Source organism: Buteo buteo, chromosome 16 (assembly GCF_964188355.1).
Source record: "Buteo buteo chromosome 16, bButBut1.hap1.1, whole genome shotgun sequence".
Lineage (NCBI taxonomy): Eukaryota > Metazoa > Chordata > Aves > Accipitriformes > Accipitridae > Buteo > Buteo buteo.
In genome coordinates, this window is record NC_134186.1 from 3654165 (window position 1) to 3667179 (window position 13015).

Below are 13015 nucleotides of genomic sequence, written 5' to 3' on the forward strand. Positions count from 1 at the left end.
TGGTACAGCTGTATGCTGCTTATTTGACCCAAGATGTCGTAAGCAGAGAAAGCTTCACACATACAGCCTGCATTTGACGCTTAGGAAACTCCCTTAGCCACTAGCTATTCCTTTGACACAAACTGGGTAACCTCCCTGGCTTATTTCTCTGGCCCACTTTATCCCATGGTCATAACTGTTCACAAAATGAGGAGGTCCTGTTCTCAGTCCTCAGTTTTGCCTAGGACTAACTGGACCATTGCATAAAGCTGAGGTTCCACCAAAGCAAAACCAACTGGACTGTCTTTTTGAACACTGAGAACTGTTCAAATTGTGATTGCTTAAGCCCTAGAAAAGTTGTAATAGAAATATCTGCCATAAACCACATAGGACAACTGTGCATTAGACAAATTCCTTATAAGCAGTGCTCTTTTATTGTCTAAAGCCTATTTAAAGCTCCTAAATGCTAGATTTTTTTTCTTACTATTACAAGTGAGTCCCATAAGCAACATCACACCTGCAGCCAATTTAATCACAATACAAACCATGTGTGCTTCTGAAGCTGAAAGCACACTACTTTCACTATCCACACTACTTTCATCTATCCTTGTGGCCAAAAATGTGATAGAAATTACTACCCCTTCTGCTTACCTCTTCATCTTATGGATTTTCTGTTCCTGAAGTTGTTTCTATTCCCTGCCCTGCTTCGATATTAACAGGGCTGTATGCTGCAAACCATGCCACTGATGCATAGCTGTCATTTTGTCTTTCTCATCTCACTTGGACAATTGCAGAAGCCTCACAGGTTTATTAAAGATGACACACCTACCCACCAGTGTGGCCTACATCTAATTAAGTACAACTCTTTGTTAGGGTGTTTCCTGAATAGCTTGCTAAAGTACTTCCATTGTTTCCTTCCCTCATGTCACTGCCTCATGCTTCTGCCATTTGATGACCCATGATAGGGCAGAGGTGAGGGAAATTGTAGTCCACCTGAGACTTTAGTTTTGAGAATATAACTTAAAACTTTATTTTTGCCCTTATTTCTAGAGAGATGCTACCTTTTGGATAGCTCTGAATCTTTAGGTACCTGAAGATCTCCAGAAGTCTGGTTCCAAGTTTAAAATTAAACACTTGGCTTTCAACTTCCAAAGTGTAGAGCCTGAGCCTATGTCAGAAGGTAGTTCCTAAGGACAAAAACAGACTGAGAGGTTTGTAACACGGATTTTCAATGGAACTCTGCTTATAACTTGGCACAGCTGGGGAAAGAGGAGAAAAATCATGCGTGCCAGGGATTTGTGAAGATTAAGGTCAAAAAGACCAAGGTGGTTATCTCCTCTGAGCTGCTGCAGGGCTCAGGCTGCAGACCCCTACTCTGTGAAGACTGCATGAAGCCTAGTAACTGCTGATCTAGGGATGTAGGAGATTTGATTCCAGCTCTTGCACTTAGCCAGTAGATGAGCAATGTCCAGGTTTTTTGGTTGACTGGGTCGTACCTCTTCCAGTGAGAGGGGAGAGCTGCTTTTCTCATTACACAGCTACAACTGTTAAGTAAGGTGTAAGATATGGACTGATTGCTCTGAAAGAGGGAGCACTGTGCTCTGGCCGTCCCTGACCCTTTTGCGGTGGAAAGCAGGTCTCAAGCCCTGGTGAAAGAAAACATGGAGGAGCGGGATGCTGCCTCCACCAGTATAGCTCACCTGACCTGCAGCCTCTTCCCCAACTTCCATCCTGAGAAAACCTGGATGAGACAAAGAACTGATCCCAGGCCCTGTTTGCAGAGCTGTGACATGTCAAAATAATTTTGTACAGGTTGCATAACTTCAGAGCTTCCTGTAACTCAAAGCCTGGGGCTTTTTCCTTGATTGCACAAGAAAATGGGTGGTGATTATATTTGGATGATCTATATCTTTCTAAATGAACAGGAGGGATTACAAAGCAGGATGTACCTAAGGACACTTTGCAGAGGACAGGTAGGAAAAAAAAGGGAAAATTCTAGCTGATGAATCTTTTCTTCTACCTCCCCTTTTTACTTTAATCCAGGACCTCAATTAGTACATCTTGCTTTCCTCTTTCAAAGCAGTTCCCAACACCTCCTACCACCCCCCTACCTTTCTCTAATATTGTTCTGATTCTCTGAAGATGTCAGCTTTAATACCCTCCATCAATACCCTTCTCTCATCTGAGACAACCCTCTCTGCAGAGAATGGCTGTTCTGTGTCTCCCTCTTTCTTTTAATGCTTTGCTTTTCTGCGTGTCCTTTTACTGGAATAAAATGGGAGAGTATACTTTTGTGAGATGTGAAGAGCACACATCAAAAATACACTGAAGAGGTCAGTATTGCCGAGTCAAGGGAGGCCTTGTCTCTCATGTGCCTTTTGCTGGTGGACTTCTGGTTTGATTCTTTGCTCAGAGAGATGGTCACAGTCCTGGTCCTTCAGTGACCCAGAGTGACCTGGCTGGGAAGTCTCATAGGATTCCACTCAAACCAAAGCATAGGGGGGTCCTGTTTTAAAATGTAATGTTTTTCAGAATGAGCTTCAGTCACCCTTTATAGTTCTGGGAAACATAAAAACACGCACACATGGAGTTATATATCAAAATACTATTGTATCTGCATAAAGCAGCTCTCAGACATTCTGCACAGCAGGTGGAATTTCGGCTTCAATAAGTATATTTGTGTAAAAATAAATAAATAAACAAACATGCTGCACATTTATCACTTTGTCTTCAGTTCACTCTGTTGAAACACAGAAGGTGATCCCTATAGATTGAGGTGGAGATCTCTTCATCCTGCACAAAGCAAAGGTTGCTAAATGTCTCTGTAAGGTACTTCCAGTCAAGCAGGGGTGCAGTTTTGCAGTTACAGAGAAGCAAATGTAATGTTAGCAGGTCATCCTAGCTCAAAATCAACATGCAGGCACAACACTCTGCATTTTCAGAACCCAGCTGATGGTTTCACACAGGTCCAGGTTATGTTTTTGCTGTCTCAGATGTGGTTTTGCCTTTCATAACTCTCATGTAAAAGTTACCTTGCTCTGAAGTCTCAAGTGAACACAAGGCACTGTGTGTTTGCTGTGCGATACCCACATGAGGTATCACTGCATGCCTCACCCCTGGCTGGGTTTGAATAGTGTGCCTCATACCAGAGCCTTAACACTTTATCACAGCTGTACTTGTACAGAGGGATGGTGAACGTATATTAGTTACTTAGCAGTAAAAATACACCTTTTGTGTCCCTAAAGCCATATGCCTTGATAGGCCAGACATCAGTAGAAAAAAACTCTGCCTAGATGAATAATACAAAAAGCACCAGGATCAGTTATTTGTCCTTGTTCTTGTTTAGGTATCCTTGCCTGGATATCTGGAACTCTCCAGCATTTTCCAGACACGCCACATAACTGCTAGGTACTCTAGCTCCTTCCCATGTAATGTGTGTGCTCATAGCCTTTGAATTTAAACTTTTGATCATATTTTTCCTCCATATTTGAAGTTTCAAATGCATCACTTAGCACCGTGGATGCGGGAGGTGTCCCTTCTGTAAAATTATTGCTGTCACAGTCACTTGCAATACCTTCATCTTCTGCCACCTGTAATGTCTGAAAGGAAATAAGCAGCTCGGTGCTGGGATCCTTACTGAGCTGTGGTATCTCACTGATCTGGACATGCAGATCAGCTATTGTTTTCTGGTAATACTTGGTGAAATGATGAGCCTTCCTATGCAAGTAGTGCTCATTGGCTGGACGTTTGGCACAAATCCCCTCCATCAGTGTTTGAAGAGGGGTCATTTCCAGGCATTCATCCCTGTCTGTATCATGCTGTCCATGTTCCCTGGGACCTGGGCATCTCACATCAGTGAAGGATATTCTTCCCAAAGAGGAACTGTGAGAAAGGGATGCCTTCTCATTTCCTTGGGATCCTGACGTGTCCATCTCATTCTTTCTCATTGGAAAGAAAGAAAAACCCAAGGTGCTTAGGTCAAGCACAGATTCACTGTCCACAGAGAGACCTCCAGATCCAGAGTCCGAGCTAGTTTCCCCCTGAGCTGTTCTGGATGGTTGACAGTTGAGATTTCTCTTTGGAAACTGAGGCATTTCAGTGTATGGGATGAAAGTACTGCTGTCTTCTTCTTCCTCCTCCTCCTCCTCCTCCAATGATGATGTTGATGATGATGAGAGGAAAGAAGCCATCTGTGGTAGGTTGTTTCTTGCTAAAGCTTTGTTTGTCTTCCTTTGTGACACTGGCTTCTCTGTGCAGATAAGAGAGTCCCTGAAGAATTCCTTTTCACTGTACTCACAGTGAAAGGCTGGTCCAGCAGCTTTTAAATGAGATAAATCCTACCAGGGAAAAGAAACGACACACAGATCAGTAAGTTAGTGATGCTTTTTAAAGAAAAGTTTGGATATAGGAAATCTTACTTATAATGGGACTTATGAATGCAAAACTGAGAACCACAAAACTCCCATTCCTCCCCAGTCACCCTCTGAAAATCAGCAAGACTTTGAGTCAGGAGGGGACCCCAGCATTTGGGCCATACCAAAGCATGAGGCATCTTCTTTCGCTTAGCATCTTGTTTCAGCAAGCAGATGATGAAGGCACTCGTCAGAAAGATGGGGAGGACAAACACAGGGATCATGGCAGAAAATGGGAACTTCCATTCCACTGCTGAAAAAGACAAAAATAATCTCCTGCTGGTGGTATATTTTATAGTAACAATGAAGTCTTGTACTCAGCTTTTCTTTCAGAAATCTTGGAAAATGTTAGGCTTAAGATCCTTATTTTACAAATGCAGAGAAAGGATAACAGACTTGCCTAAGATCAGACTCTTAAGTCAGAGTCACAGCCACAAATTAATGTTAATACCAGTCAGTGCCTTACTTGGAGCAGTAAAATGAGGTTTTATTTACATATTTTTCAGGATAAATTTGAATATTCCCAAAATTTCATTGTGAGCATAACTCAAGTACAATATTTCAGTATTTTCAGAAAATATTTCAGGGTTGGATTTTTTTAATGAAAATGTTTCTACACAAAGCAGGAGCATTTCACTAGAAAATCCAACCAGTCCATTTAACAGGAAGCCCATTTTTTTTGTAGAAAAGCTAATTTTGGTGGAAATCTTTGACTTGCTCTAATCCCGTTTGATGTCTCACCATCAGGTCATACCTTTGTGGTTTAATAGCACACACACTGGTTGGGAGAATTTGCTGTGCTTGAAGTCAATGCTTTGGAAGGAAGATCTGGCACTTAAACAGTAGTTGCCTCTAAGTGCAGTGGTATCGATAGTCACTGTATTCTTCCTAAAGATACCTTCATATTTCTTCTGTTTAGAAACAAAAAGAACAGAGAGTTGGAAAGATGGCTCTTCCGTTATTTGGGTGGTGTTTCTCTACCTTTTTAGCCCATGAGTCTCTTCATTATGTTCTGCGGCTCCAGTGATTGGAAGGTGAATGGAAAGGCCCTTCATGTCTTGCTTGCTGTTTGTAGCAAGCATGTCTCCTAGGGTTTATGGATTCTAGGGTGGGATTTCCAGCTGGTGCTGTGCTCTGTTCTGCCATGGCATACTGTTAGTGGTACCTCAACTAGTTGTTTTAAACCTCAGATATTGCCCTATTATACTGACTATAGGGTAGCCTCCCCAACGCATCTTCCTGATAAAAATAGGGAACTACCAATAAAGTAGGAATGCACACACACACATCTACTTTTTCTCTCTGGCTTTGGTTTAACTCTGGTTTGGCCATTTCATTTTCTCCAGGCCCTGGATCCAGTCCCTCCCTGCCCAGAAATTCGAAGCTATTCCAATTCAAGCTGGGCATCGTTCCTCCATTTCATCTAAGAAGTGCAAGTTTTACTGACCTTGTCTTCAGATCCAGCTTCCCAAAGGTTCAAGTCATACATCCATGAGAAACTCTCCACACAGGTGGCCAAAGGGAAGGAGGCATTCACATGGATTAAGTTCTCCTTGACATTCACGTTTAGCACTGGGGGAGCCAGTTCCACTGTAATTGAGTGACCAGACATAAGAATAGTGCTTGCTTGTGTCTTAGCTTCACAGAAGTAATGCTTTTCTGTGACTGATCTACACTTCTAATTGTTATCTTGTGATAGACATGAAGGAAGGAGGAAGGCAAAGGAATACCTCTTTTTTATCTAACATACCCCCACTAGTATGTGGAAAGCTTGAAGCCAGTTTAGTCACCTAGAGCACTGATGAACAAATTCTGACACTTGCTATGAAATTTATTTTCAAATGATCATGGCTCGTTGTTTGTGCTCACTCATAAAGCAGTCATTCATAAAGCTGTCTGTTACTGTTTCTCTTTCTATGGTGTGTGGTCTACTCATTTGCTCATGCCAACACTGTTGTTGGCATGTCCTTTCATCTTTAGGCTGTAACCTAACAGACACTCACCATCCAAATGGTATTCCTTGAATTGTGATTCTACCCATGGTGACTGGAATCGTCCAGAAACAGCTTTTACTCGAGCCCGGACTTTAACAAAGAAGTTTCGAAGCACACAAGTCAGATTGCAAGAAGTTCTGTGAATATTTTTGCAATGAGGAACCTTTATCCATTTCTCCATGCGTTCCTGGCTAAAAGAAGAAACAAACATACCATAATATTAAACATGCTGCCTTGTTATAGTTTATAGAGCAAGAGAAGTAAGTGTTTTGGAGGATGGGTACCAAATCTTGCTCAGGGTTTGGAGTACTCTCCGGATGGATAAGGATTGGTTTTGGTGAAAGAATGCAGCCATGTCACTGATCGTTAATGACATTGATTAATATACCTGCACAGATGTTTGCCCTGTGCCATACTTTCAATCAGACATCCTTTGTAAGTGCTTACCTTTCATACCTCACTGTGTACGTCACATCTGGTGGAGACCCTTCTCCTGGAGTCCATGTCAAAATCATGTCAAAATCCTTTGACAGTAGTGTAACATTTTGAGGAGGGGGAAGTTGAACATGACCTGATTGAAAGGAAAAATTATGTGAATGATTTAAAATATCTTTGGGGATGGGAAATATCACCTGGTTTTGACCAAGGTGGTTTCAAAATCTGGGGCAGAGCAGCTCAGTTCATTTAAGACTGGAAATTGGCTATGAAAGCAGGTATGTCTGTGATGTAGTCGGGTTTTCCTCATCTCTTATAAAACTTCTTCATCTCAACAGCTTTTAGAATTAGGACCTACATTTGTGTGAACCGTCCTATTCTATAATTTGGAGTGGCCTCCCCCATGGTCTCACTGGATTTCACTGTGACCTGGTTTACAACCCCACAAACTCCAACCTGACTCCCTTGCGCTCCCACCTCCTAGCCCCTGGATGAGGCAGACACAGCTGGCTCACACTACTCATTCAATCCCAATTCTTCAAAGCCAGATCCTACCCACAAATGCAGCGAGATGCAGCATGCAGGCTTGCCCCTTGTACTTTCCTGGCACCTATTTTTTCTAGTAGATAAATATGTACAACACTAGCCTTCAACAAGACACGTTCTGTAGGCAGATTTTAAATTGCCGTTTCTTTACAGTGGAATATTTCACTTTATGTGAATCATTCCCATTTAAACTCCTTAAAATTTATCTGTGTGTGTCTTTCCTCCTACAAGCAAAGCCGCTTAGCATAGCGAAATGAAAAGTAACAAAGACAGCTGTACCATACCTCTAGTCTGCTGCAGGAAGCACAGTGCCATCAGGACTCTAACTCTCCAGGTAGACATGCCAAAGCAGAACTTTTCCACTTGTAATATATTTCTTTTCTTGCTACCTTTTCCTCATGTTGTTTTCTTGTATTAAGTTGTATGAATTTCAGAGGAGGATGCAGTTCATGAACGGCACACATGCGCACAGCCTCACTTCCTGATACGGCCCAAATATAGCACTGCACATTGAATTGGGAAAGGAGCAGATGTGAGAGTGCTTTTGATGAAAGAAAAACGTAAAGATTGCAGTACTACGCCCTCCAGTGTAACATAACTGATATCTGTCACAGGCTATGTGGAAAAGGAACACAGTAAAACAGTGCAAGCCTTATCTTGTGTGGCACCTCATTAAAAAAATTGACCTTTGGCATTTACCTATGTGGCTGTGAAATATTAATAGAAATCAAATAAGGTTTTACTGCATGAGATATCTGATAATAACCTAGCAATAATAAAAATCAGTAATCAATCAGTAGTATGTGATGTGATATGATAGTCTTGTGTTTACAAGAGATCAAGGATTTTATCTTAATTTATGTTACCAGGTTAAAAATGTCTTTCAGAAGTTAGGGAATTACTCCACTTTACAGATGGGGGAAATAAAGTGCAGTAATGAGACAGGAATCTGCCCCATATACAGTGTGGGCGAGTGAAAGGACAGGGATCCTTCTGATAAATTCTGTGGTTTTGTTGAATGCCACTGCTGCAATTTCCTTATACCTTAGTTACCACTTGTCAATTATTTGTCATCAACCCAAAAATATCAGTCAAGATCAGGACCAGTTGCCAGGACTATGCCAACACATGCATCGTTCTTGGCCTCTGCACTGCCTAATCGATGAGACTTTGGCATTTGCAGCTATGAAACTCTCAAGGTGTTTGTGTTTTCAGCACGTGGTACCTTTAAACCCCAGACTTCTCCTGGGGCAAAGCGCAGTTCCTAAGTTGCTCCTGTATCTTACAGCCTCACACATCTTCCTAAAGCAAAGTCACGGAGACAGCAGTTTTGTTCTGTGTGTATCAGAAACATAGCAGGAAGCATCCTGGTTCAGCCATGACCTACGCTACCAAGTACAATGTGCCCAAGTGTTATGTGCTTGGAATAGCTGTGCCGTTGTGTCCTGTGCACAGAGAGAGAAGGGCGGAAAAATAGCTGGATCAGCTGTGCTGTTCAGTCAACACATCTACTCTCCTGCTCTTCCCATCACAATCACCTCCAGACCTGGGCTGTGAGAAAGTAAATGGGTCAATGAAGTTACCACACATAGAGAAAAGGGTCTTTTCTGGGTCTTCCCCAGGTGGAAAACTCACCAAGCCCCGCAGACAGTCTGTTGCTATACCTGTGAATGTCAGGTTCTAAGTGGGAAAAGAGCCGATGGAGCTGGGTTTGTATTGGCAAAAGCTTGTATGTTTACCACAAAGGTATCAAATGTCTCATTTCCCTGAACATGGTATGATTCAAGCTGTAGGAGGAGATGCAGTTACAAGTTTCTTCAGTCACAACTTTCTCCAAAAATCTCCATTTCTTCTTACCACGGGCTTCTGTTACCAGTACTTTTCTTGTTCCTTGGCTGTTTTGCTACCTCTGCTTAATTTCTCTGAAGTTTCTCTTTCTCATGCAAAAAGGACCTTTTATAAGGAAAAAAACAAAGCTAAGGGTCTGGAGGGTCCTAGGTCTATTCCCCTTTAGCATCCAAATTGCAGAGCTAATACCAACACACAGCTCTTATGCTTCCTGTAGCAGCCTGAGCAAAATAGGAAGCAATTCTAGGGCCAGTCACATTAAGGTCTTGTTAAGAGCCCTCAGGCAGCTTCTCTTAAAGATGACGTGTGATATTTAGTAAGTGTTTGCAAGAGGTGAATCTTATAATCATCATTGTTTCCTGTGAAACATCTGCCCTGAAATCTGGGCTCCACTTGTCTCTGTGGCAAAACTCCCCCTGATTTTAGCATGACTGAGAACCTGTCCCAGCAAAAACAAGTGTACTGTTGGCACCAAACCGGGGGGGTGGGGGGAGGCCTGTGCCACGAGGTGTCGCTGCCTATCAAACAAAATACATTCATTCCTCCGAGCGACAGGCTCTCAATCAAGACCTATTTTAAAACTTGGCAAGCTTCACTAAAACTCCTTCCGCCCTCTGCATTGCCTAGCACCCTCCTATACAGTGACCTACCTGAGTATTTGCAATAGCATCCTCTAATGGCGGCAACTGAGTTTGCATTGTACACACCAAAGTTTTGCTCTGCTGTCCGACTAGCCTTTGTCCCTGGCCTTGGTTGCCCAGGCAGGCAATGGATCAGGTGCCAGCAGGAGCAAGACTCGTTACCCGTGTGTGAAGGGCAGGAAGCACCATTGCACCCGTCGTCATGCTGGGAGCTTGCTGTGGGGTCTTTTGGCCTGTGATGACTTTCCGATTGCAGGCAGGGATGCCTGCAGCTGCAGAGGGCTGGGCTCGATAACGCTTTCCATCATTGGGCAAATCACGCCACTGTGCCTACATTCTCCCACTGTTTTACTCATATGGAGCATAAATGCTTTGGGATAGGGTTGTCATTCCTTAGTACAGTGCCTTAGCTGTAGGTGGGTCTTTGCATACTGCTGTAGTACCGGTGATACTTGGGGGACTCTCTCGATTTGCCACCTCTTGCCTCTCTGCGTGCAACAGATGATTCAGACCACGAGGGCAAACCCTGCAACCTTTCCTGAGTCAGACTGACTGATACCTTCCTTTCTTGAGGAGGGGCACTGCAGGAAATACAGTCTTAATCTTGTGAGGAAGGCACAGTTTGGGCTGTGGTTTGATTTTATGAAATCTTTGGAGGCAATAGGCAACATGAAGTACTGTCATCCCAGCTCCTTCCTTTTGCTTTTACCTCACCCACGTAGTTGTTCTGGCAGAACTGTGCTGTGTTCTGTGAGCTTGGGAGAACTACTGATCCTGTTGAGAAAAACCCCACATATAAAAAAATTTAACAGGGCATTTCTGGTACAAATGGCACCATGGGAAACCAAACCACTGATCTGTAAGTGCAGTATGCTTAACATTTCCGATGTGCTCATACATTTCTGTCACCACCATATTGCGTGAAGGGCTGGCTGAATGTTTTCAGTATTTCTTAAAATGTAATATAGCCTTCTTAAATAGCCTCCACACGGAGTCTTCCGCAGTTGATTTTTGTTTCTTTCTGAAATGTTAAAAGCTTTTTTTTCCTGAAGGAAACAAGAAGATGTATTTGGAGAAGGTTTCTATTGAAACACTGGAGAGTTTCAACTCAACATTTTTGGGGAAGAAAATTTTCAATTTCTGCAGAACAAAAATCATTCTTCTCTAGCAGCTCTCATAGTCCTGTGCTAGGTGAGATTGCTCAGCCTAAGAGAATGTTGCAGGCGGGGAGAGGAGGTGGCAGATGTCACAAACATTCTGGACACTGAAAGTCTAAGGGAATGAGAGTGACATTTCCCAGTAGTTCTCGCTGGATGATTTGAGAAATTTCTTAAAGGAACGTGATCCAGATAAAAATTATTTTAAAAGGAGTTTTTGCCTAAGATCTTCGTAAACGAGTGACTAAGACCTTTAGTCATTCAGACTCAGCTCTTTAAATGGTCTTTTCCTTTCCTGCTATTTAATTAACTTCTGTGCTTCGCTAAGGGCGTGATGCTGCAGACAGTTCTGGCAGCACTGCTATCTGTACTGTTCCTGCAGCTGAGCTTGCCGCCCCTGCGCTTGGTGCTGTACATGTGCTCACAGCTTACGAGGCAGCCCACACCCCGCGTAGCATTCCTTGTCATTTCTCCAGAACATAGCCCTATATCCCTCTCAACACGGATGTGTACACAGCTATTGTGCAGATACGGACTGAGGCACAGAAAAAACTAGTGACTTCCCTGTAGAAGTTTAGAGGCACAAGCCCAAGGCTTGGCAGTCGGAAAGTAATATCTTTGACTTACAAAGCTACGTGCAGAGCTTCCTAGCGAAGGTGCAATCTTCACCAGTGCAAGATTGCTTTTCTTGGCTTAATGTCTTTATTTCTGGAGGTGGTGGAGCTGATGTAACTGTGGTGGCAAAAGTGTGCAGTATGGGCCTGTCTTCAGAGCTGGGCAAAGTAAAACCTGAAGGCAGGAGAGGAATTTTTTGTTCAACATTTTTCGCCACCTGTTTAGAAAAGTGAATGAGCATGGCAGTGCCTGAAAAGAAAATACTCATTAGCCCCAAACTAAACAAAAAACATAATCTGAAATTGAAAGTGAGACTTCACCCAGTTCCAAAGTTTTCCCTGGAAACCACTTGTAGTTTTTGTGGAGAACATACTGTTCTTCAAGGAAACCTATGCTTAGGGGAGGGGCACAGAATTTTTGAACAACTCAAAAGTCACCAATTTTGGAAACTTCCTCCCCTGTACTGAGTTTCTCACACCAAGAGGACAAGTTTGGACCTGAGGTGCAGGGATCGCTCTATTTCAGACAACATTTGTCTCTTTGGCAGTCCTTCTGCCCAACTCTCCCTTCTTTCTCCCTACCTTATGTAGGTCTGTAGGATGAGTTGTGCAGCAAAGACAGCATTCGTACCATCCAGGAACATGGAGTGTGGAAACAGCCACCACCCCTGTGAGTGGCTGCAGCTGTGGCTTTGGCAGCAGGATGCAAGGAACATACTCAAGAGGAGGAGATATATCAAAGTGACAGCCTGAGACCGTAAACACCAAGGAGCTCTAGCAGCGAGCCTGATCCTGGCTTTAGTGAACTCGTTTGGTGAACTTGAACCTTCTTGCCTGTCCCTGGAAAATCTTTTTGTTGAAGGCTTAGCGCTGACCTGGAACTGGGGGCGCTTGATCTTCTGCAGCTCAGGAGGGGAAATATTTTCCTCTTTATGCTTAGAAACTAGCCTGACGTACAGGCTGCTGAGTGTTTGGATTTGATGGAAATTATTTTGGAAGGTTTAGGAAACCAAATATGGGGAAACGATGGGATAAACAAACAACAAAATGCTATTGGGAATTAAGAGGTTAAAAAATCTGCAAAGCTGGGTGATGCCAGATAGTAAAATAAAATGCAGCAGTGTCCTCTTGACCCAGACAGGCATCTGGGCAACCTGTCACCAGGAGGAAGAGAAGAGGATGGGTTTGATTTGTTTTTTAAGCTGAGTCTGAAAAGACTTAAAATGAAAAGCAAAAGCAGAAACAAAACAATAAAATGTTCCCCATCCAAGTGCTATGAATCACTTCATGTCCTTTATTTTCTCTTCTGGGGCAGGGTTTTTAAAGGAACTCAGGCCTTTGCCTGCACACAGCAACTGTAGCTGACACAGTTCCTGATTCAAGGGTCAT

At 43.0% G+C, this 13015-nt stretch overlaps 1 protein-coding gene across 1 annotated transcript; it reads right to left on the reverse strand.

Moving 5' to 3' along the window:
- Nucleotides 1-2614: 2614 nt before the first annotated feature.
- Nucleotides 2615-7838, reverse strand: IFNLR1 (interferon lambda receptor 1). The gene is made up of 7 exons (XM_075048723.1): nt 7651-7838; nt 6833-6956; nt 6395-6576; nt 5839-5981; nt 5146-5302; nt 4517-4644; nt 2615-4316 (listed from the first exon to the last, which is right to left on the reverse strand). Exons 1-7 carry the CDS (start codon nt 7706-7708, stop codon nt 3393-3395), a joined length of 1716 nt encoding a protein of 571 aa, XP_074904824.1. The 5' UTR covers nt 7709-7838; the 3' UTR covers nt 2615-3392.
- Nucleotides 7839-13015: the final 5177 nt, after the last annotated feature.

What these genes read in the sequence shown, in the direction of transcription:
- IFNLR1 (XM_075048723.1), bottom strand. Translation starts at nt 7,708, where the DNA reads ATGTCTACCTGGAGAGTTAGAGTCCTGATGGCACTGTGCTTCCTGCAG. An exon ending in TACACAGTGAGGTATGAAAG is followed by an intron (nt 6,577 to 6,832) that starts GTAAGCACTTAC and finishes TTCTTCTTTTAG; the next exon opens with CCAGGAACGCATGGAGAAAT. An exon ending in TGTGCTATTAAACCACAAAG is followed by an intron (nt 4,645 to 5,145) that starts GTATGACCTGAT and finishes TGTCTTTTTCAG; the next exon opens with CAGTGGAATGGAAGTTCCCA.